General features: G+C 38.7%; 1 protein-coding gene across 1 annotated transcript in view; it reads left to right on the forward strand.

Moving 5' to 3' along the window:
- Positions 1–24,721, forward strand: part of THSD4 (thrombospondin type 1 domain containing 4) — a 334,799-nt gene that overhangs the window by 112,788 nt on the left and 197,290 nt on the right. Inside the window, exon 7 of the mRNA XM_049812992.1 lies at positions 21,348–21,484. Coding sequence (XP_049668949.1) covers positions 21,348–21,484 — 137 coding nt within the window. The remainder of the gene's footprint in view (positions 1–21,347; positions 21,485–24,721) is intronic.

Here is a 24,721-nt window from a genome sequence, read left to right on the forward strand (position 1 = left end):
TTTTAATGTATAATATATTTAGATTATTATGAAAATTTACTGTCCTTGTTTATCTCTACAAAAATAAGTGTGAGAAATAAGAGATCAGTAGCTATAAATAAGCTAATACCAATTTCTTAATGGGAATGACAGGCAATGTTTACACTTTTCATTTGTTCCCAGGCAGACCTAGTGCTCTGTGTCTGTCCATGTCTCTTCCTCATTTCCTAGTTCAAGCACTCTTTGCAATAGAGTCTTGTGTGTGACCTGAAACTGTGCTGGGAAACTGGCCGTCTCTGTTCCTGATGACATCAAATGCTTCTTTAAAATTTCCCATCAGAACAAAAACATTCAGTCACCCACTGAAATAGGTTACAGTAGTGACAACCCAGCATCCCAAGGTTGAGGCTTTCTAGTTTTATTTGCCAGCAAGGAATGTTTGGATGGTTGGCAAGGAACTCCCCAAAAACTCGGTAACAGGACTGCTGGTAATTGTGGCTGGAGTGCATAAATCCTACTAGAAAACTATAGCCGTCTTTGGTTTGGGGCTCACTGAAAGCGGGCTAGTCTGAATTTCAAAAAGTAAACCAGAAATTACCTACAGAAGACAGGTGGTATTTAAGTGTGCACAGCTGCTGTGGTTGGCAAGTTTTGCTGTATGTCCAATGCCAGTGGTGTGGCAGCACCAAGGATGGAGATTTGAATGGCAACCACTTCAGTGATCTGATATTGCTTGCTGGAGTGAGTAGAGTAGAGCACAGCAGATAGGTACTTTAGTGTTTTCATCCCTATAGTTTAAATTTTCTGTAATTCACATGTGAAATGAGACTTTCTCAAGTCTAGCAAGGTTCTGCTTTTACACACTTCAAAACTGTGATACAACATAGTGTACTTGGCGAAGCCCTGGGACCAGGCAAGTTTCGGAAGGCAAGGATGGAGAGGCGTTGAGGGACAGTCTAGGATCACTTACAGATCCTGTGCCAAGTCCAGCCATCCTTACTCATGTCAAATGATTTCAATTACTTGAACTTCAGGTTCTTCCCTTTAATTTCAGTAGGAGTGTTTCCCCTGAACAAGGACTGCATGATTTGATTTCCTTCACTGCCAATTTCTCAATTTAATCAGCTTCATAGTCACCCATCAGTTTTGGAGCAATTTGGGGGAAGGAGTGCTCTCATCCTTTCATTGTTCTTGAATATAGTCACACCAAGAACCTAAATATAAACAGATGTCTGTTTTTAAGAAGTCAGCATATTGCTGAAATTTAATATTTTTATTATCGTCACTGACAAATTTTATTGCAGAACATTCAATCTCTGGTTTGTGTTCAAACAATATTAAGAGATTGTTGCTGCACTGAAATTTGGAGGGGTTTCAGTGAGATCATTCTGCAGCATTTATTTATTTATTTAATGTCCTGACTGGCAGAAACTGGAATTACAGAGTTCCCTTGGCTACTGCTACTCACCTTGGGGAATGGGGTGGGGTGATTGACCCGTGGTTTGTCTTCTCCTGTTGCTCAGAGAATGAGATGGCTGTGCCTAACTGTGTTCTCATTTGCATCAAATCTGTATAGGAAGCAAGAGGGTTTAAATCAGGTCTTTGAAGCATAACCACGGGGCTTCTTTATTGAGGGTGGTGGCTAGATGAAGTTTCTTGGCATTGCATGGGCTTTTTGGCAGTGTAAGGGGGATATACATAGGGACTGGGTTCCTGTTCCAGAGTAGGAGCACCTGGAAAGTGTAAGCAAAATGAACCATGAAGAAATACCGAATTCTTTCAGGTATTGTACAGGTTCAGTAGTTACTGGTTCAAGTATGTATGAATCTAGGTAAGTCAAAACCAGCATGTTTGTTTTCAAGTATGTATATAAGTTTGCTGAGGGAATTCTCCACCACAATGGAGTTTGAGTAGCTTCTGTTAAAATCAGTGGTAGTTATCTCAAAAAATATTTTCAGTCGTTTCTCTAGCATCTCTGCAGCATCCTTATTTTAAAGAAAAAATTTAAAACTTTTTCCAAGTGATAACAGCTAAGTTGGAAAGTTTAACTTAAAAGTGTCAAAGGTCCTATTGTCTGGGGACAGCAGCTTTTGCTGGATAAATCTGCTTTTTGGCAAGATGGAAAGTTCTCACCGTTAGCTGGGTTGACAAATTTAGCCCATCTGTGACTCTAAGTTCTGTTTTCATTTGGGGCGCGAGCTGGGAACAGAGAGAAGGTGCAGCATATGCAGGAAGAAGGTGAACTTACTAAATTAAAAGCTTTGGTTTTCTTTACTAGAATAAAACATTTTCTTGATGGAAACAGTGTATGTTAGTCACTCAAATTAAAGAAGATATTTGAAAAATGTTGGATCTGTTCTATGAAAATCAGTTTAGAAGTCATCAGTGGTTCAAGTCTCCTTGGGGTATTGCAGGAACACTGGATAAAATCCAGTTTAAAATGAGGTCAGATTACACTTGCAATAATATCCAAACTATGGGGTTAGTTCTTCCTGCCTAAAACAGCTGCAGATAGAATTGATGCTGTGTCTGCTGTGTGAAGATGAAGATTTGTGTGCAGTGCTCCATCTCAGGAATTCTCGCTTTTAAAAGCTACACCTGTTCTGAAGACCCAGATGCCAATTTTGTCATGCTCTCTCAGTCTGAATGCTATTTCACTCTGAACATAAATCTGCTTTGATCACAGTGATATCTTGTCAGATATGATACTCCCCAATGTTAGGGAGCAGGAGACTCAACCTGTCTGGGTACTCTTTTGGCTCTTGTCACAATACTGTGTAAACATCTCAGCAGTTACAGGAGTACTTCTTGGAGAAGGGAAGTTTTATCCTGGTTCTGTGGTTTGTAATTTATAGAACACGGCTGGTTACTATTTTATCCAATGCAATAAAGCAAGTCTTGGCTGTGGCAGGATCTAATATGAAGCATCCTGCCTAAAATGCTATTTATTCTTTTCTTACCCATCTTACTTGATGCCAATAAAGGAGAAACTAAATGTCATTATTAATTTTACTCTTACAAGTATAAATGAGCTTTTGGTTGAAACACTGATGAGAAAGAGTTTTATCTTACCAATGTTGTAAGCATTTTGGAAATTACTCTGAAACCATCTCAAATGCTTTCAGTGTAAATACAAAAGAAAAATATTGTTGAGTGCTCATCTTTGCTGTTAGCTAGTCAATTCTAAACTAAGCATATTGAATCATATGTAATACCAGCAGGCATCTTTGTCCTATTTCTAGTACTGCTACATTGTGCCAAACCACACGTCATACCATCACCACTCTGTCCACAATCACCACCAAAATGGAAGTGATTGTCTTTCAGTGGAAATATAATATTAGATCAAGAATTATTTTCTGACTCCAATTATCTTCTAACATGCTTAGCTCCATTCAAATACATTTCATTCACATCTCATTCCCATGAGCCATCCTTATTGTCTTTTGAAGGACTCGCAGCCAACATTAAAGAGATTCTGTGGGAACTTTCTGTGACTCTGTATTTGCGGCCTGTTGCGGGGTGGAATTATGGCCTTGTACTTAGAGATGTTTGCAAATGGAAATGGACATCTAGCGTCAGTAAAAGAGTCTGACCAAACACATACAGACTGGAGAATCAAGAGAGATGGAAAATATTTAGAAGATAAAGCAGTTTGCATCTGATCGACATTTGTGTTGTGTATAAGGTGGTCAATAAACAGGCCATAAGCTTTGGAATAGCTGAAGTGTTAGCATATGTAAGGTTTATCTAGCACAAACACTTGGTAGGGTCAGTATCCTTGGATATATTGTAACAGAAGCTCACTGGTCTTTTAGAGAGGTGCAAAATTCAAAATATTTATTCTATCAGTAATCTCCTCCTCAGAATCTATCTGAATAGGTCATTTGCTTGGCAACATCTCTTGTCCAGTAATTATTAATTCCAGAAGAATAGCAGCTAATGCAACTTGAGAGCTGCTGTATTTTTTCTCTGACTTTCCTCTGTTTTCCTATAAAGACACAGTGGTTGCACTAGATACAATTTTGCTGTTCCCTTGCAATGATAGAGTAGTGCCAGTTAATGTCTACGCTCCTGTTTCACTGCAGAGTATTTTAGAATAGAGGAGAATGCCAAATAAAAAAGAGTATTGAGTGAGGAGGGATATTTAATTGCTTTTATTAGTCTGGGTATTGAATAACAGTGCAAAACCGTCCTGTGTTTCTTGTTAAGAGAAGCAGTGGATTTTTCTCCTCAAATCCTTGATTATTCACTGTGGATTGGGCATCACATTAAGTAGGCTGCTTAAAGGACTTAACCAGCTTACTTTCACCAGAAGACCAGGCAGTAATTCAGAAAGGGGGAGGGTAAGCTGCTGAAAACTTGTATGTATATATAGTTTTAAAGTGCTTGAGCCAGTACAGAACAGTTTCAATGGAAAATGGATAATGGTTAACATCAGCTTTTGTACATCTGCTTTTTGGCTAAAAGAGAGGTAATTTATATTTAAAGGCTATGAGTGCGATTCATTATTTTTCACAACAGTGTTTTACTGAAGTTTCCCGTTCTTTCCCCCTCAGATTCTTTACAGTCGGTAAAGCTACTGTTGCTATTTCAGCACAAATGGTTTCTTCCTCCGTAAGGTCTGTACCAGGTGAACCCTAAATCCCAAACTGTGTTTGCTCTCCATTTTTGGATAATATTTGTGAATAGCTTACATATTTGACTGCAGTCTTACTGCCAAACTTGAAAGGATTGCTGCATTACTATGTTGCATTGACTCCAACTTGAGGTAGGGGTGGGGAGAACAGCTTTAGCAAATTTTAAGGGAGCTGTATTAATATGTGTTCCTCTTTCTATGGTATGTTAATAAGTGTTAGCTAACACAGACATTTGAAAATGACTTACACATTTAAACATTCATTCCCTCTTCTCCCTAATTGCTTTGGGAAGAATGAATGTAACTAGGCTGGACGCGGTTTATTAAGTTAGCTTTCTTGAGGGTTTGGAAACATGTTTACAATGTCCCAGGTCTCCACTAAAATTCTGTATTGTTTTGTGTCTAGTAGCCTGGCTGCATGGACACAAAGCAACAGGGTAATTTGCCTCACACATTCATTGTAAGGCGATTATAAATTACAGCTTTAACACCTTAAAATTACATTTCACAAAAGTGAGAAACTTTATTGTTTCAGATCTTTGAAATGGTTCTGATACCTTCACACATAGGTAACTGTTGGCTACTGTGGCATGGAAATTAAAAAGTGAAGCTTAAACAAATATGCTCTGTATTGCTCCCTTATGATGATAACGATTATGCTGTCACTCAAGAGAAGGATTTTCTAGTTTTGAAGACTATACTGAACAACCAGGTGATCACCCTGATATTTTCATTATCGGAGATTCATGGTTTGACCTCCAGCATCCTATTAAGACATTTAAAGTGAGATGGCTCAAGAGGCGAATCTAAGGTTGATAGAAACTAAGGTGTTTCAGAGTATGTAAGATGCTTTGAAGTAGTTGCAGCGTAGTTCATTATTTAAGAGTAATTTTCTTATAAACTAAGAAAATTATGAACAGCAACCTTTAAATCAATAGCCTGAAACCCAAATATATGTGTTTGATGTTATCTAGGCATTTGATGCGGCAGTTACTGTATGGATTGGTTTTGGCATAATGGTGATAGTATTTCTGGAAAGATTTTTAGGTGTTAGTACTTATATTGCTCCTACTCTGTTAGACTCACAGCTGTACACTGGTCGAGCTGAAGTTCTTTCCATGTACAATTTTGGTGACAGAAAACTATGTAATTTAATTATGCTTTCTGTAGTCCAGAGCTAGAAGTACGATTTGCGAGACACTGGAATTTCACAGTTTACTGCCTTCCAGAGACAAAAACTGTCCTATCAGAAATAATTTTACAATTAAGTGCTAATAATCCTTGGTGCAATTCTCTGGGACGGAGTCCAGCCAGGTGCAAGAAAATCTTCCTTCTTTCTTGTTTTGAACTCTGAACATATGTGTATCTAGGACTGCACTTGAATATTTACATTTCTTTGGGGAGAAGCCACAGTGTGAGATTTATTCATGCAGAAACTGCTTTGAACCGTTTGTATCAATGGTAACAATTTCCTTGATGGTAAACAACAGCATCTCAAAGTTTAGTGTATGACAGCAAAAGTATTTTGAATGAAAGCTACTGCTGTATCTATTATAACTAGGCACTATGGAAGAATGAAGAAGTCAATCAATAAACATAGGAAAGCTTGAGTGCTCTGTGAGATCCTAGGTTAGGAAATTGAACCCTTTAAAAGAGCACAGGGACTTCAATCCATTTGTCCCAGTGCCAGTCTCAAGTGGTGGAGATTCTGCAGTCTCCATAAGTAAATAGGGCTTAATTATTCCTTCCAGTGGAAATTTTTCTGTGACATATAATATAAATCTTCCATGCTACAACTTTGGCCCATTACCTCCTGTCCAGTTCACAGTGCACATAGGAACACTTTTATTCTCATCTGTACTTTATTTCTACTTAAAGACTGTGCCCCCTCCGTTTTTCAAAACAGCACCCTGATTTGAATCTTGCCTCTTTGGTTGTGTTTTCTAGAGCGCTGGTCACTCACTCTCTCCTCTGGATAGTCTTCACATGGACCTGTGTCCAGAAGTGGTTGCAGTTCTCCAGCTGAACGTTAGAGTTACTGATGTGATTTGCAGAGTACCTTCTGTTTTATACCAACTCATACAGTACTTGCTTATTTTTTTTAAGTTCACCCCTTTGACATCTTGCGTTAAATGAGATCCACTGTCACCACTCCAGATTCCTTATGTAATTCCTGCTTCCCCACTAGTTGCTCCGCCTGTGTTTGTGCAGGTGGTTATTCCGTCATAAATGTAGGGTATTGCACCAATCCCTATTACATTTCATCCTGCCTTTTCAAACCCTTCCCCAAACTGTCAACATCTCTTTTGAACTCTAATCCTTCCCTCCAATATTCCTGCTGCCTTTCCCAGCTTGGTGTTACCTGTGAATATCATCTCTCTATCCCATCATCTACTTCATGCATGAAAACATAAGCTGGAACTGTACTTAAGAAAGATCTTGCAGATTCTCACTCCATAGATATCAAAACCCAGCCAGTGAACTACTGAGTACAGGTTTTGAACCGATTTTGCATGTCCCTTACAGCAATTTCTTCTAGATGGCATTTTCCTTGCTCAAAGAAGTGTTAAACACCTTAGAAAAACCAAGCTAATATGCAGCCACCACTTCTCGCACGCAGAGCCTGTTTGTAGAAGGAAATTAAATGGGTTTGACAAGATTTTTATCTTGACAAATCCATACTGGTTGCTACTGCTGTCCTGATTACTTTATGTCTGTTTATGAACAGTGGGTTTGAATTCTTGCGGAATTTTTCCAGGAAATGAAACTGAGTTGACTTGTTCAGCATTTCTCAGCTCCTCCTTGTTCTGTACTTCACAGCTCAGAAACTGTTTGTCCCTTTCTAGTTTTCTGTCATCTGACACACCCTCCATAATTCTCAATGATAACAACCATTCTGAGATTGCTTCAGTAATTTCTGCAAGTGCCCAGACTTGTGCCCAACTGTTGCAGGCACTCCAGGTTTATCTGCAGGCAACATGGCCTGTTGTGTGGCCACTTGAAGGTCTGATGGCAAAACCTACATTGTCAGCTCTTTCCATCTGTCTCGAAATAGCAAGCTCTAAGGGAGAATACGGGGGATGACAGGAGAAAGTTGCCACATTGTTTAGAACATCTAGTTCGATTTTATTGCATGTAATGATAATCTAGCAAAATTTGTAGGCAGAAGGGCACATCAAATTGGAAAGCACTCTGTCTGGTATCCTGCTTCCCTGCAGTGGTGACTGCAGCCCTCTGTAGGAAGAAGCCTTACAGCCCTGCTCTGGGCACCCTTGTGCTGTGCTGGGAGGCATGGGATTTTGGGTAATGCCACAAAGAGTGCAAAAGAGACAGATCCTAGTTTTGTGGGGCAAAATTCCTCATGTGAAAATAGCCTTTTATCAGACACTCTAATTTTCCCCTTAGCCGAGGGAGATACAGGAGGTGAGGAGAGAACCTAATCTTTCTTATTTTGAAGCCCGGTTGCTAAGAGCATAGAGGCTAGTGGTACTAGGGTCAGGGCTAGTGGAGACCAGCTCCCAGCATCAGGGAGCAATAACTGTCTCCCCCATGCCTTCCAGTTAGATCTTCCCAGATCTAAACTCACTGAGTTGGCACCTTTCAGTATTCTGCAGGGGTCTTAACATGTAGCAATCAAAGCATGAAAACTTTGAAAACCTAAATAAAAAAGAAAAAATAGAAACAAAGTTGCTAAGAAATCTTGAGTCTCAGCGGTGATCGTTGTAGTCTTTTATGTAAGAATAGTCTTAAAAGTAAATGTAATGTGATACTAAATTTCCAAACACTGAATGCTTAGGACTTTATCTGCTACCAGAGGGAAAGCAGCTTTCAAGTTAAGTGACTGAGCTCCAGGTCACTGGCATCCTAGGGAAAACATTGTTCTAACGAACATTCATTTTTTTTAATGAATGTTTATGAGAATGTAGGAAATAAATACCTTTGATGACTATGTAAATAAAAGCACAGAATGTTTTAAGTAATCCTTAAGTATTTCTTTGCATATTAAAGGACTGTGGCAGGAGGCCATAGAAATACACTTAGACATTTTAGACCCAATAATAGCTATGTTAATATTTAAATAAGTACAAGTCTCTTCTAGTATTTCGGAAACACTCATCACTGCATAATAATTTTTTTACTTAAGTCAATACTTAAGTATATAAGGCTCTGTGAGACCATATTGACGTGTGTTTCCTAAGGGACAGTGACAGTCAGTATAGGGCTGACTTAGCTGCTGCTTGTTTCTGCTTTTGTTCTTTCTGCAATGGCTCCTTGGGTGGTAATTTCTTGGTGGTGTTCCAGAGCAAAGAATCCTGAGTCACAAACCCTTAAAAAAGGGATTTAGTCTCTTCTCTTGCTTTGCCTATTGATACATGCACATGCTAAGGATCCTGTGCATAAAGAGTACAAAAGCAGATGCTTTCTTTCCGTTACAAAGCCTTTCATATGTGGCACAAGTTACAGCTTCTCTGCTTAGCTGTGAAGATGGTAATCTCGGACTTTTCCATGACAAGACTCTTGTGTGCTCGTGTCAGGTGTGACCGCTTCCCTAGTAGCCTGGGTTGCAGTTTGTTTAATCATTTGTGGAGCTGCTTATTCTAGTGTACAGGAGTGGGAAAATAGCTCAGCTGAATATAAGTAAAAATTGGTTCATTGTACATATTTATAGTTGCATTAATTTACACACAGGTGACTGGTATAATAGCAATACATTTACTGACAAGAACAGTATGTTTGGTTCAGGACTACGTGGTATCTTTGGCTCCCCAACAATGTAACTGGGCATCACAGAGAAGCAAAGTAACATGAGTGCTTTTTTGTAGACTCTGAGACTATCGGGTTGATTTACTGGGTCTTCCTCACTCCACCCCCCACCTCCTCCCCAATTGTAAACCTCTTTCTGTGTTTTTCCCTTTATTTATTCTGTAATTTCATCAGCACACACAGATGGATGCCATTGAAGAATCCATGCCTTCCTTTGTCAGTAATGACTGTCTCATCTTGTCTGTCTGCTGGAGCTTTTCACAAAAGCTTATTTTATGAACAGTTTGCTTCTGAAGAAAATATTACTGCTTAATAAAACAAATGTGTAATAGTTATGAATTAAAAAAGGTGGCTTATTCTCAGATTGTATAAATCAACTGTAACTTCCTTTAGTTTATGCAACCACAGGTAGTGGATTTTAAGGCTGTATTCATCAAAGCTACCATGTTCATGTCAGCACTGAAAACTATAAATGATGAGGTTATCAATCAGAGAGATATGAAATTATGTGCAGTCTGTTAATCAGTCCAGGAACTGGATATGTGGAAAAAAGATGTGTTTCAGAGTCACTGCCTCATCTGGAGAAAGCAGAGGTAAACAGGCAGGAAATGGTAAGGATTATTATGGGTAGATCCAAAATTATTTGTCTGGGAAATTTTTGCAAATTCAGTCTTTTAAAAGAAATTCAAAACATTGTGGATTGAGATGACTGAAAATATTATTATTGTTGCTGAGTTGTGTAATTAAAGTAAAATGAAAGTTGATTCGTATATACAAAAATTTAAAAAAATACATTGTGTTACCATTTCTTGTAAGTAATGATTTAACAGTTTTTATGGTTGAAGATAAAATGTTAGGTTTCTCCATCCCCTGGCTAAATAATTCAGAGAAGCACAATTTCAGAAAGCATTTTGACTTTAATGCAAGCTTTACTTTTCAGAGCAAGTTCTGTTTAAGAAAGAAAATAAAGATTTTTTTGCCAGTCATGCAACAAAACTAGTCGGTGGGAGCTGGCTCATTTTGTACAGGAGCTTGATAGCAAGAAACAGCAGCGCCGTGTTCCCTCCTTCCACTGCTGTTACATTTGGCTGCTTGGTAATTTTTTATCTTCATATCAAAGAAAGGTTAGGATGCACTCCTCATATTTAAAAGTGTGCCATTAGTTTACGTGAAAACTCCACCGGTAAACAAATATGAGGCAAGACTTTCTGTGGATTCTTGTTAGGAGTTTTATCAAATACCAGAGATCTGGATATTATACTCATGGTCTTGTCATGAAAAGCGTTACTTTGGGAATTTTTAGTGTTCAAATACAGAGTTCACGTTTTAATAGGAGAGAGACTTCTAAGATGTTTAACTATGTAAGCATAAATATACTCCCTTAAGAGATGACTGAAAGCTTTTGTCTGGAATGTTGCTGGGGGCTTCACAAGCCCAAACTTGAATCTCCTTTCTTCCCATCTACCTTTGGCATTTATTATTCTGAAGTGTGACATGAAGTCCTTCTACAGTAGAATTGATTTGAATAAAAATGGCCAAACACTGTGGGAAGTCTGAGGGCGGGATTTGGAGTTGTATTTACTAATGTTGCCAAAGTATTGATTTTGTACAACAATTTTACATTATTTGACTTTGCAAATTTTTTGGGGCTACTAGTGTGCTGATGGAGATATAATCATATTTCAAAATACAGATCTGGATGCAAGCTGAGATTTCAGAGGCCAGTAAGATTCTAACAGAGTCAAATAGAAATACTCAGTTCTTCCAAATTTTAAAGACAGACAGAAAGCAATATTAAGCTCCTTTCAGAACATCCCAAGCTAATAGCAGTTGGGACTGATAGGTCTCAGCCTCCCTCAGGAAGTGGTCAGCATTTCATGGGATGGAGCACTTTACGGTATTTTCCAGATGAGAAATTGTACTGCATGTAGCAGGTTTTCCTCTCCTATTAGTGCTAGACTTAAAAAAAAAAGAAAAAAGAAAAATCTGGCTGGAAAATGTGATTGTTTAGATTAGTTGTAATTTTTTTTCCCCCTCTGTAGTTTGGGCTTTAATAATATTTTCCCTAAATATTGTGATTTTATTTTTAATAAATTCTGTATCATACCTCTGCAAGAGAAGGCATCTTCCATGAAGTCTTAATGGTCTATATTCTACAGTTTCTAGGAGATGTCAAACCATACAATTACTAAATGGTCGATTTCATCAGATTTACATGAATTGGCAAGTTACACCAGCAAAAGAGTAAAACGGTGAGGAGAAAACTTCCCTACCTGTTACAAGCACCCATGCTTGACATTTTGGACAGTTCTTCACCCATCATCCTGTGAGGGTTTTACTGATACAGTATTAGTTGTTGCTGGATATAAAGGAAAGCAAAAATTGTTTAGTTTAAGCAACTGCTGTTTGGTTTTCTTCTACTTATTTAGCAATATTTTCACATTTTTGATTTTACATACTTGGAGCTGTTATTCAAAGCTTCACTAGAAGTGCCATCCACGTGAAGCTGCCATCTCCTGGCTGTCCTGAGGGCCAGAGAGTGCAAGTCTGTGTGGCTGCTGTGCTCTGTAGGCAAAGTGTAAGAGATGGCTTGTAAATACAGATCAATGCCTTGTAAAAAAAACTCTCCCCCCCGCCCCCCCCCCCCCGGAGAACTTTAATCTGTGTTGCATAGGGCAGTGGAGACATCCAGTGGCCAATGTCTTCAGTGACTGACAAATGGTAGTATATGGATTCTGACTGCCTAATAAATGAAAGGCTGATGTGTCTTGGCTTTGGCTGGGATAGAGTTAATTTTCTTTCTGATAGCTGGTATAGTGTTAGGGTTTGGATTTAGTATGAGAATAATGTTGATAACACACTGATGTTTTCAGTTGTTGCTCAGTAGGGTTTAGACGAAGTCAAGGATTTTTCAGGGCACTAGAAGTTGGGAGGGTACTCAGCCAGGACAGCTGACCCAAACTGGCCAAAGGGATATTCCATACCGTGGGTTGTCATGCCCAGTACATAAACTGGGGGGCAGATCGCTGCTCGGGAGCTAACTGGGCACCGGTGGGTGAGTGGTGAGTGATTGCATTGTGCATCACTTGTTTTGTGTATTCCAATTCTTTTATTATTGTCATTTTATCATTATTATCATTATTATTTTCTTCCTCTCTGTTCTGTTAAACTGTTCTTATCTCAACCCACGAGTTTTACTCTTCTTTTGATTCTCTCCCCCATCCCACAGGGTCCGGGGGAGTAAGCAAGCCGCGGTGCTTAGTTGCCAGCTGGGTTTAAAGCATGACAGGCAGCTCTTTGGATTTTTCATTCTTGCAGAAGTAATTCAAAATGGCAGACATGACTGAGCTCATTGTGGACATTTCAGAAGCTTTTATTAAACATCATAACTTCCCAAATACCTACATTCTTCTCCTTTTACAGCAGGATCCAGGTAGAACATTCATAGTACACCAAGACAAATTTTTAGGCAGTCAAAACAAAAAGAGATTTCATAAAAGCACATCAAACTTATACCTTTTTCTGATTTCCAGATGTCCGGCTGGTCAAGAGATACTTGAATATGTGTGGTTTTATGAATGACTTGCTACTAGTTGGTTTCTTTTAATTTCATTGGGAAATAATAATCAACTTTCCAGCTATTTTTAATGGATGACAGTAAATCTTCAAGGTAACATTAATAGTTTTATAATGACAAAGGGATTTGGGAGAAATGGAGAAACCAGGAAAAATAGAGTAAATTACAATGTTTGCAAGTTTCTTATTGCAAGTTTCTTATCACTAAATATGAGGACAAGATTATGGAACATCAGGGCCTTTCAGAAATATTTCTGTTCACTGAAGAAAAATCTTCACTGAGTCTACTTAGTAGTAGTTCCCCGTGACTATTTAACATAGGACTTACTGGATCTGTCAGTAGAACAAACTGTGGTATGTTCAAGTAAAGATGAGGAGTTTGTTTGAATGGTATCTTCCTTTTTGGCTTCATATTTATTAAAATGTACTTACAGTTTTCTTATAAAGGCTTGATTTATTTTTTTTTTTAAACTTAATATCTGGACCTCTGTGTAATAAATATAAATATCATATTAAGTTGTTGGGAGAAGGTAAAGTTATAAACATCTTTATTACTTGAGAAAATGAAAAGTGGAAGTAAAAAAAAAAAAAAAGAAATGTTCCTCCACCACTGGAATGAAGAATGGAAAATGATTTTTTTTTTTTGGGGGGGGTGGGGGGGAGAAATCCAAGCCAGAGTAATAAAAATTTATAAGAAGTTAACAAAACTGCAAGGGACAAAGTAAAAAATAAACACAGCTCTTTCTGGTTATTGTCAAGAGATGTTCCCAAGCCTAATAAGGACAAAGTATCAAAAGAGACTCAAATAAAACAGATCACACCACATTAGTATTTCTGTTGGAAAGACCAAATGTAGTTATATGATAATTATTTCCTGGAAAATGTTTGCATATTGTTATTTAGAAATCTGGCAACAGGTAACTGCTGTAAAAAACATTATTACTTTTGGCCACTTCTAACTGTCCATCAGTGGTAAACCAACCTGATTCAGGATCAGTTTTCTGTTATGGAACCTGATAGCCTCTATTGCTAAATTGCAAAGCTTGTACTAATGTTCCAGTACTGATAACTAAGCCAACAAAGTCTATTATCCTAAACAGCAAAACCTTAAATAAAGTAGTTCTGCTTTTCTGAAAGCTTTGTAGGATATGTAGTATTTTTTGCTTCCTACACATTTTCCTTCTTTCTATAGGAAACTGCATAAACAAAGTTGCCTGCATTTAGTACTACACCAACAATTGCCATCCAGGCTGAGCTCCACAGGTGATCACTGGTGGATGCTTTTTAGTATGGAATTTCCACATTTAGGTCTGTGTCTGGGATGGTGTATCACTCTCAGTCTGCAGTCTAGCTGTCAGCTTACAGCCGCGTAGTAGGTAAAAGGACTACTGTTAGTAGGATATTGGACCTGTCTTTGTTTTCCTGTACATCATGCGTCTTGAAGCACTTCCTACATGAAAATAAAACCTTTAAACAGAAACTTTGGTTTCACAAAACTCTAAGTTCTGCCTTAGTGAATACAGTACTTATTAAATGACATTTCCTGAATGGAAGGGACCACTGCTTTATTTAGATGACATTAGCCTGTAGACTTACAATAGCTTTACCAACAAGTATAGTGGTTACAGAAGCCTGAGACTTGCCAGACTCCTTACTGTACCGTTCTTCCTTCTCTGCCCTGTGGGCTTCTGTGGGATCACCAAGAATGTCAGTAACCTGCATGTCTATCCCTGAAATCCCACAGCATTGGTAAGCTTTAACTAAAGTTAAAGATGTTACATGGATAGACATGAGCACATCTCTTAAAAGTTTTTCCAGTGTCTGCTATGCTCCATTAGACTTCCTGTAAAGCAGATGCATAGCTTTTATCGTGAGTAAATACTGAATTACAGCCCATGGCAAGCTAGGCCCTGAAAATAACTGAGCTATGTGGAGACAACGTGTTCCTGGAACAATTGGTTCTGATACATCGTGGATGAATGTATCTTGGCTTGTTATGGAGAAGCACTGAAGTTGACTTTACAAGGCAGTGTGCACACAGAATGAAGCCTAATTTAAATTCGCTTAATCCCATAATGTAGTATTAGCATGAATGTGGTATTTGCTTGCCAAGAGTGTGCATGCCACTTTTCTATGGGCACCCTCAAGGCATGTTTCTCAAATTGCAGAACTTGTTACTAACTATTTTTAGGTGTTTAGGCAAACTTACAAAAACTGACAAATGGTAAAAGCATTCTGTGATGTTCTGCGGAGAACTAGGACTGCTACATAGATAACAACAGGGAGTCTGGATCTCACATTAAATTCAGATTTGGACCAAGGAACCATACCAAGGAGAGTTTGTACATTCCAGTCCCTACCTCAAGGTACGGGGAACCCGAAATCTCTTTGTTGTATCATTTATTCTGGTTGCACCTACAGCTAGCATTGCCTGTGGTAGGAGATTTAATGTGCATGCAGTTAGACACAGTACATGCTCCAAGCAGCTTGCAGTTTCAGGAGCTGAAACAGAAAGGAGGAACTTATTACATTTTGTGAGGGCAGTAAGTATACGGTTGTGTGCAGTGTCATTAGTTTACTGATCAGTTGCATTTTTATTTGATTTGTACATTATTTCCTGGGTTTTTTTTTTGTTCTGTGGCTATTTGTAATTTCCCTTTGAACAGCTGAATATATTATTTAGCAAATGAATTGCAGTTGGAATGCTTTCTTGTAACGTTTTTTCCGAAGAATATCATTAGATTGAAATTCCTTGCATTGGCAAGCTGCCTGTTGAGCTCTCTCTGTATCTCTCCAAGCTCACTGCTGACTAGCTCTACCACCGGCTTGGCCTGCTTAGCCACCGTGTCTGTTTTTCTACCCGCCGCGTTTCCTTGGGCTAGAGGTTGGTGAAGATGGCGGAATGCATCGGAAGAGGAAGCTGAAGGAAGGGAATAGCTGACATGAAGTCCAGAAGCACCCCCTACACATGCTCTGGTGTGGAGCCGCTCACTTCAGGGTGGGGAATTCCTTTTAGGCTTTCTGCAGAGGGAAGGCAAAAGACCAGAAGAAAGGAGGAAGGCCTGAGTGGAGGGCGGGAGGCATGGTTCTGTGTGTGTGTGGGAGGTTTTGGTGCTGTGTAGGATGGAACATGTGCAGGCGTACACAGTGACCCTCTCCCTCCTGTTCTTAAGGGCTGTGTCAGCCTTGACCAGCGCCGAGGGAAGGCGAGGTTAATTTGGGAGATCTTTGCTGCAAGCCATGCTCTTCTAGGGCTCCCGCTGTGTGCCCCTGAGCGTGGCGTAGGGAGCAACGTGCTCAACTGGGCTGCAGAGCTCCCTGTCAGTAAAGTTTTAACATTTGGAAGTATTCTTTCTCAACGAAATGCGAACATATCTAGTCAAAAGCTTCTGCAAGTAGGAATGGTTCCAAAATGGCGGCTTTCTGCCTTTTTAAACGTGCACAGGTTTTAGATTTGGGCTGGGTATTATTTGAGGACGCTAATTTCTTCCGCTTTCCTTTAATGAAAGCAGCGAGGGCCGAGATGGATGCAGGATGAGAGTAAAATCAGGCAGAGCTCTTACACAGAGGGGCTAATCCACCCCTCGTGCCAGGCAGTAAATGAGGGCAGAAGGCAGAAACGGAGTCCTGGGGCGCTCCCTGACTGCCCCCACACCTGACCAGGCCCGGAGGCGCAGGCGTGCTGTGAACCTTCCAGCAGACAGGCGGTGAGCAGCAGCGGCGGACACCCCCCCCCCCCCGCCCCCTCCCTGAGCCAGGCGTCCGCTGTCTCCCTCAGGGCTGCGCAGGCCGAACTTTCTCGAAGGGGGGGCGGTGTGGAGAGGGGTTGTGCTCCCCGAATGTGGCTGGAGCTGGGGCGAGCCCGAGAGAAAAAAACAAGGGAGTGCAGTTGCAGGGAGCATTCGTTTATTGTCCCGTTTGTTTTAACGTCGCGGTCGGGGGGGTTTGCTGCCAGGAGTTGCTGTATTTTGGCTCACGCTCAAGCGATCACGTTCGGTGCTCTCCTCGTCCCCTGAGGTGCCGCGGTGCTGCCGGAGCCTGCCTGCAGTGCTGGGCCTGTCAGGCCTGCAGTGCCTCTTCATCAGGGTGACAACGCCTTACGCCGACAGCGTGTTGTGGGCTCGTACAAACCTGTGTTTTCATAATAGTGGGATTAAAAGGAGTTTAGGATTGTTACTTGAGCATCAGCCTGTGAACCCTGGGGGAGGACAGTTTTTCCCATGCTTGCTTGTGCTTCCCAGCAGTCGTGCTGCTGCTCTGTCCTGCCTTTCAGTCAGGTAGGTGAAGAGACCTCAGCCTGAAATGCTGCTGAAGACCGAGTTTGAACTCCAGCCATTTATTGTATTGTAGTAACATCCGAATCCCTCTTTCTTCCCTTTAAAAAAATGCGTGGATGGGTTGCACAGTTGAATTTTTCATCTCAAACCAGTACTGCACTAAAATTTGCATTTAAAACAGGCTGTTTAGGGGAAATGACGTGTTGATATTTAACTGTGATTTAAGTTTAATCAGTTAAGTCACTCGTAGGAGAACAAAAGCAAATATAAATTCATGTGTGGGTTGCCCCTGTTCCTCCACTCTTGCATTCATTTTGATTATGGCTTGCTGTGTGAACTTGATAAATAACACTTCAGAAAATCACATTTCTTCTTTTTCCAGGTTTACACATATTTGTCAGTACACGTGCAATGCAAAATACGTTCTGTGTGTGAGTTTAGTGCATCAGTGAATAGCATAAACTAACTGGAAAGCAGGTTGTTTTTTTGTACTTAATGGTGTTACTGGTGCTAGTGATAGACTTCAGGTTTTTGTCTGTCTGGAAGGGTAATGATTTCTAAATCAGTGCCCATCTGCAGGGCTTTTTGTAGAACGTGTAAAAGGATTAATTTATGGTAGAAAGTTTTCACTGCAATATCTGCTCTGTGATGCAGAACAGGTGCAGTTTGTAATTAAACACGAGATCTCAGTACCTTTACTGGTGAAGTGGGAGGTGGCAGAACAGTGCTGTGGTCCTGTTCTCGCCTGCCTGGGTCTTGTTCCTTGTAAGGAAAGGTGGAAGCTAAGTTTCAACAGAGGAATTGAGAAAAACTCCCACGTCCTAGAGTTTAGACAAGCCCAGGATATCCCTGAATTACTTAAGACTAGTTTGGCGAGGATGTAATAAGAAATGTACTGATTTTTTTTATCAAGATACTTTTTCAGTCTGTAAAATAAAAACCAAATATTACATGTTACCAGGATTATTTACTAAAGGCATCTCCTTCAGTTCAATCAATAATGAATATGTCTGGCAGAACCTGCGTGGTACCATTAAATTTCACCCAAGTTCACTAATAAGGTAAGGTAAGGTGAGAATTTCCTCAAAGTTGTGCTAAGGTGGGCATGAGCATGAAAAGCAGATACTTTAGGAGGGCATGTAAAACAGTGCCTGTATAGTGAAATGTCTTAAGAGCCCATTTTTGAGTGGTAATGTGTCTTGCTGCCAGCTAGTTTGGAAGGTCTTAACCTAGAAGCCTTACTCTATTCCCTGAGGTCAGATAGATCCTTTTGTAAAGTCTGGGATCAGATGACATAGTACTAAAATATGATGCCTGTGTGGAATGAATCACTTTACAGCTCATTGTTTAATTGACATTTTATGTCCAGTTGCCACACTAATAGTGTAGCTTGACCTATAGCTTAAACTATAAAAACTCAAGAGTTGTGGCAAAATACTGGGCAAGGGAGGGTGTCAAGATACATGTGAGGTTAATAGTCAGTGGAGTACTTTTTACTAGTGTGGTATCTTGTTTTACAAGGGAGCTCTAAAATATGTTTGTTCTGCTGTAATTCATGCATAGTAAATACACAATGCTTACATAAAATCATAATGGGAAATGCCTGTCATTCAATAGGGACAATTCAGTTAGCAGATTTTGCTCTTCTTAGACAAATTTTTTTTTCAGATCTTTGACATCTGGGAATATTGTCTTTAGGTAGTAGTAATTTGTATATGACTAAACAAGGCAGTGCCTTATAGTTGCTCATCAAGAGAATCTGAATATCGAAGGCCAAAGGGTTATAGGGCGAGATGCTCATATAAACTTTTATTCTGGTGTATGTTTGTTGTTAAGGCTTGATTAATTTATTTATTTTTTGGTTTTGGTACTAGTCAAAGCCAGTGGCTGTTTTAATATTTCTTTTTGTATGAGCAGGAACAGTTCCTCATAAGAAAAAATGAAAGACAAAAGTTACAAAATCAAAGACATATTTTGCAGAACAAGTAAGCTCAGTCTGCTTGTGGTTGTTAATATGCTTCATTAGCAATGCAGTAGGCTTCCCTGTCCAATCATAAATAAAGGAAGAGATAGGTCCAGGAAAAAATACCATGCTTCAGCAGTTAATTTCTTCATCTTTCTGAGTAGCACAAAACTTTTCTTGGGATCTAGAAGGCAAATTGAGAATTTCAAGAATAAGTATTTTAAAGGATCAAAACCAAATGAGAGATACTAGGAGGAGGAAGAGTACAGGAATGTAAGGCTTCAGGATTTGAGCTGAAGGGAATCAACACAGAAGATAAGGATATTTCAGAAAACCTAAATGGCTAGTTTGACTTGATTTTAGGGAACGGGAAGATAAGAAAATGTACACTGCAGAGGTGCTGCTTGATAGCTAGGGTTATAGGTTATAAAAATAGGATACTTTCAGACACAGAAAAGGACAAGTTGATTTCAATTGTAATGAATCACTGAAGCTAGATTATATTTATTTGAGAATTCTGAAAATAGTTATGTGCAAAGTGACTAAACTGCTAAGAACAATGCTCAGTTTATCATTAAAACTAACTGTTACACTTGGAGATCAAACTGCAGGAAATACCTCACTTTTTTTTTTTTTTTTTTAAATAACTAAGTGAAGTCCTTGGAATGATAAGCTAGTGAATCTCTCTTTAAAAAGTAGCCAATGGAAAAATTACCTGGTTAAGCATGGCATGCGTAGCTGCTGCAAAAAGGGAACTGGGTAAACAGATCTTTGACCTCACTTAAAATTAGTAGAGTTTTCTGAGGATTTTATCAAAAGATTGCCAGATGCAATAGATGATGTATATGAGTGGCAATTAAATAGCTGTGTGAGGGGAAATCTAAGATGCAAGTTTCAGAATTGGTCTGCACTAACTCTGTGTCTGCACAGGGGGTAAATTAAGTTGAGCTAAAAGTCTGTTACTTTTACACAAAACAGACGTTAAATATATATATTTGAAATAATTGAATGTATTTGTTTTGGCTATTTGTTATGTTTTAGCTGAAGATTCAAAAATAAACTTAAGTCAAGTAGAAAATCCTGGGGATACCATGTTTTAGCATCTAAGTAAGGTGTAGAGCATCTCCTTTGACAGACTAAATAGTGGGTTTCGGTAACATTGTAGGGTATGAGCTGAAGCTTGGTGAAGACAGGGGAATTTTAGGTTTTTACTATGGCATCAAGGAAAGTATTGCTGAAAGAAAAAGGGATTCTGTTTGTACCTCGCCACCTCTTTGTAACAGTGCTACTCTTGGTTATAAAGAAACAGAAAATATTGTTATTTCAGTTGGCAAATAGGGGTAATGAACTGTGTGCAACTTCACCGTGACAGATGATTTGAAATAGAAAGACTACACAAATGTGTTAACAAACTTGGTAGCCTGAGATGTGGTGTTATGCTGTACTTGTTTAATAATAGATTTTCACAGGAGAAGATAACTGTGTTCCTCTTGCCCAGAGTTGAATGGACTGATTTCCTTCTGGTTCTTACATGTCAACAGAGATCACAAGGTTCTGAATAATGATGTGTTTTATATATTTTTAAAAATCAAAGAGTTGTTCTTTTCTTAATTTTCTCTTGAACTAAGGAATAGTCACTAAAGTGCAACTTGTAAAAATGAAGAGGAAAAAATAAGGGATATTTTTAAAAATTGGCATCTAGCTTGTTTTATGTGTTTCTTAATGCTAAATGTTAGTATGCTTATTTGATGTGGACTGACTGGTGAATATATGAGTCCAATTTGATACATGTCTCTGATTACAGTGTAATTTTGCTGACACTTAGGAGTTATGAAATGTAATAATATTATTATGCTTTAAGAAGACTAAATTTGGCAAAATTTTCATAAAACTAAAAATACTCTTGGTCATTTAGGAAAATATGTGTCATTAAAAACTGAGATACTGTTTGAATTTTCAGAAGGTATGTTGGAATGCTTACCTTGGAGTTGGTTTCTTAATTGCCATTCGTTTGATGTAGTCATTCACATTGCATTCAGTTTGCCTATTTGTTTCTTTCTCTGAAACCTTAGTGTTAGTTTAATGGACTTTTCCTTTTTAAAACTACTGCTGTGGTCTTTATAATGGGGACTTCTGTCTCTTTCCACAGTGAAGGGAAGTCAGAAGTGTGAGCTGAATTGCCGTGCAATAGGCTACCGATTCTATGTGAGACAAGCTGAAAAGGTGATAGATGGGACACCCTGTGACCAAAACGGAACTTCAATCTGTGTGGCAGGGCAGTGCAAGGTAAGGCTACTATCTTTAGCAAGTCTGCCTGTAGACCGTCTATGCCATATTTAATTTCTGTAAGAGGTTGATACGACTGTACCTGTGAAATGGTGTCTTGAACTTCTCTTTTTTTTAAAGTAGATGTGAAAAATGTTAACTTTTGTTATTACAGGTTTTATTTCTTAACTAATGTTTCTGTCTACTGAGAACAAACTATGGAATACTGAAAGGCTGGATTCAGAAGGTGTTCTGGCCACAATTGAGGTGACTTCCAGTGAGCTTTTTCCACATATTTAGCTTTCTACAGAAGAGGTTCTGTGAAACAATCAGAACAAAAAGATTGGAAGCTTAAATAAGAGAGAAATAGAGTATCTTTCTTTGATTAAACTTCAGAGCAGAGATATTTTTTTCAGTCTGGAACATAATGGTTTATGCAGTTACGTGTTTATTTTGATGTTTTTTTAGCTGGTATTAGTGTAACTTTTCTGATTGGTCCATGTTTGCCATTTTTAAGAATCAGGTCTTACTGGCTGTCCATTTACTCAGCAGTGATGGTTTTTTAGAAAATACTTGAGCGAATGGTTATTTTTCATGGGTTCAGAAGGAGCTACTGTGTTGACTTTTTGCAGTCTGCTATGTAGATTGCTTTGTAATGAATAAATACACTGCTTTCTGTGAGATGGTAGTAATTTTAAATAAATTGTTACAGTTTTTAGGAGAAAAAAAAAATCTGTAATCTTTCAAGTAGGGTTAGTGAAAAATGAATTCCTAGCAAGGGGCATTTGACGCCTGGCTGATGTTCCCCATATACGTTGGGAAAAGAAGCAGGAGTAGGTCAGATGTGACTCAAGAACTCAAATGGTGAAAGGTCAAGTTCAATTTAAATAGTTGGTTTGCCAGAGGAAGTCACGTATGAATACAACCTTTTCCTCTGCATGTCCAGCTTCCTCTTAACTTGTGCACATCTGGACAGTGCCATGTATGTTTCTGTTCTGTATTTCTGAGTGCAAGCAAAGCCATAGTTTGAATTTCCTTTGTAGATGATAGATCGGTGTGAAATTGATTATTCTTTAAAGCTTTCCTTGATCTCAAACCAATTCAGAAAGGGCCAGAAATTTGTTTTAATTACAGTTCTGATCTATGACTCAGAAAACTGAAAAATAGATTTAGTATACCAGCTGTTATATTTTCCCAGTACTGTGCAACTACAGAAGTGTATACTGATACATTTGTATTGGAGGTCTGGGATAGAAAGGCAGTGTTCAGCAGCCTAGTAGGAAAGTGTTCTGAATTCTGAAAATCAGCCATTGCCTGTGGAGGATGCCACTTCCCAAAGCTGCATATAAACAAACAACAGGTTGTGAATCCTTACTGTGAAAATGTGACTTGGAATTCATAGAATTGTAGAATTCAGATTGTAAGGTACCTGGGAAGGTCATGTAGTTCAAACAGGGCCCACTGTATCAGATAGATAGCTCTGATGGCCTTTTCCAGGTGAGTTTTGAACCTGTTCCAGTGTTTGAGCAACATTGCAGCGGAATCTTTTTCCTTGTGTTCAATTGAAATTCCCTGTATTGCAGCTTGTGCCCTTGGTCTCTCAGCCTGGCACTGCACAACTCTGAGAATCTGACTCCATCTGCTCTGTTACCCTTCCATTAGATGTAGACAGCAGTAAGATCTTCCCATAGCCTTCTTGTAAGGCTAGGAATTCCTAGGCTGTAGTGGTTTTTTGGTTTTGTTGTTTTTTAACTTTCTTTTTTGCTTTGGTGTTGAAAATAGACCTAAAAATCAAAATCTCGATGTTTATTAAAACTGTTCTTCAGCAATGCTTAATGCTCAGTGATGTAGTCTACCATTCTTAAAGAGTTAAATACAACCAGTTCTGTACTGGTGTTTAGTGCCTTATAGGCAATAAATTGCCATGAGAAAGCCAAGATAAAGCAGGTAAAGGCACTTCTTATTCTGTGCGCTTTGTAGGGGTTCTCACTACAGCAAAGTAGAGAGCATGAGGTGGGAGAAGTTGAGGGAGTTGACATCATATGCAGTAGTATTAACTGTACTTGTGCAGAAGGCTGAGCATCAGAGGCTTTGGGAGACAGATCTAGCTAAAATATTAAAAGGTTTGTATTTTTCTTCTGAAGAGAAACTTAATTCAGACATTTTCCAGCTTCTTGTGATTAGTTCTTTTGATCTGTAACAGTTTACTCCTTATTCATTACTTGCAACCTCAGTAAAATTGTAAGGTGGATGTCAGCTGAAAGAGACTTGACCTGTTCAGCCACGTAATAGTTATGTTGAAATTTTGTGTGTGTAAAACACACTCTACTTTTCTTTGTTTCAAAGTTTTGAATTAGTATTTGAGGGAGTATTCTGAGATACGTATATCAAACTAAAGGAAAATACAGTATTACAGCTTCACGGTGCTTCGAAGCGCTGTCATTATTGACTCAGTTCTTTTTTTAGTGATTTCCATAGTTCAAGATTAGAAAGTCAGTGCTACATCTTTGGTGAAACTTTGCCTCTAAATAGTCAGTAGCATATTTGCATTTGAGGGAAGTTGATGATGTTATGTCAGATGAGATAGGCTTCATTCTTCTTCTTAAAAGTACTTCATGTTTCAGGATAGATTCGTCTGTATTAAAATAACTTCTCTTGTTCCTTTTTTATCTGTTCCATATGTAGAATCTCATGTTCCCTATGATTTACAGATGAATAAATGAGATACACAAATGAATATTCAGTTGTATACATTGTCTGTGTCCTTGGACTCCGAGACTTTGTATCCCACTTGTGTAGGCAGGAAAACTAGTAAAAAGAAATGAAATAATTTTACTTAACACTGATATTATACGCTGTAGAGTGAACATGGAAGTAGCTGAAGGATGTAATGATTAGAGAATCAACTAATTTAAGTTTTGTACTGTCAGATGCTTAAGATAGTATTTTTTGGAAAAGTTGTCAGCGTTTACAGTTAACTGAAAATGTTTCTCGAGTAAGGAAGCTTATTCTAATCTTTGTACTAGGTAGCTCTTCCTTAACTGCACATTATTTTTATTTTTTTAACAGTCATAATTTAAATTAACCATCTAAGGAATTTATGGTCTGTTATCACCCTCTGTTGGACGTTTTGCTGCATTACCAGTACAATAATATCCTGGTGTTAAAAAAACATTATCTGGTTTCTTCCCAGGACCATTGTTTCTGGTTAGTATTTTCAGTTTACATTATTCTTAGAAACAAAAGATGGAAAATGTT

This window comes from Accipiter gentilis, chromosome 10, assembly GCF_929443795.1.
Source record: "Accipiter gentilis chromosome 10, bAccGen1.1, whole genome shotgun sequence".
Taxonomy (NCBI): Eukaryota; Metazoa; Chordata; class Aves; order Accipitriformes; family Accipitridae; genus Astur; species Astur gentilis.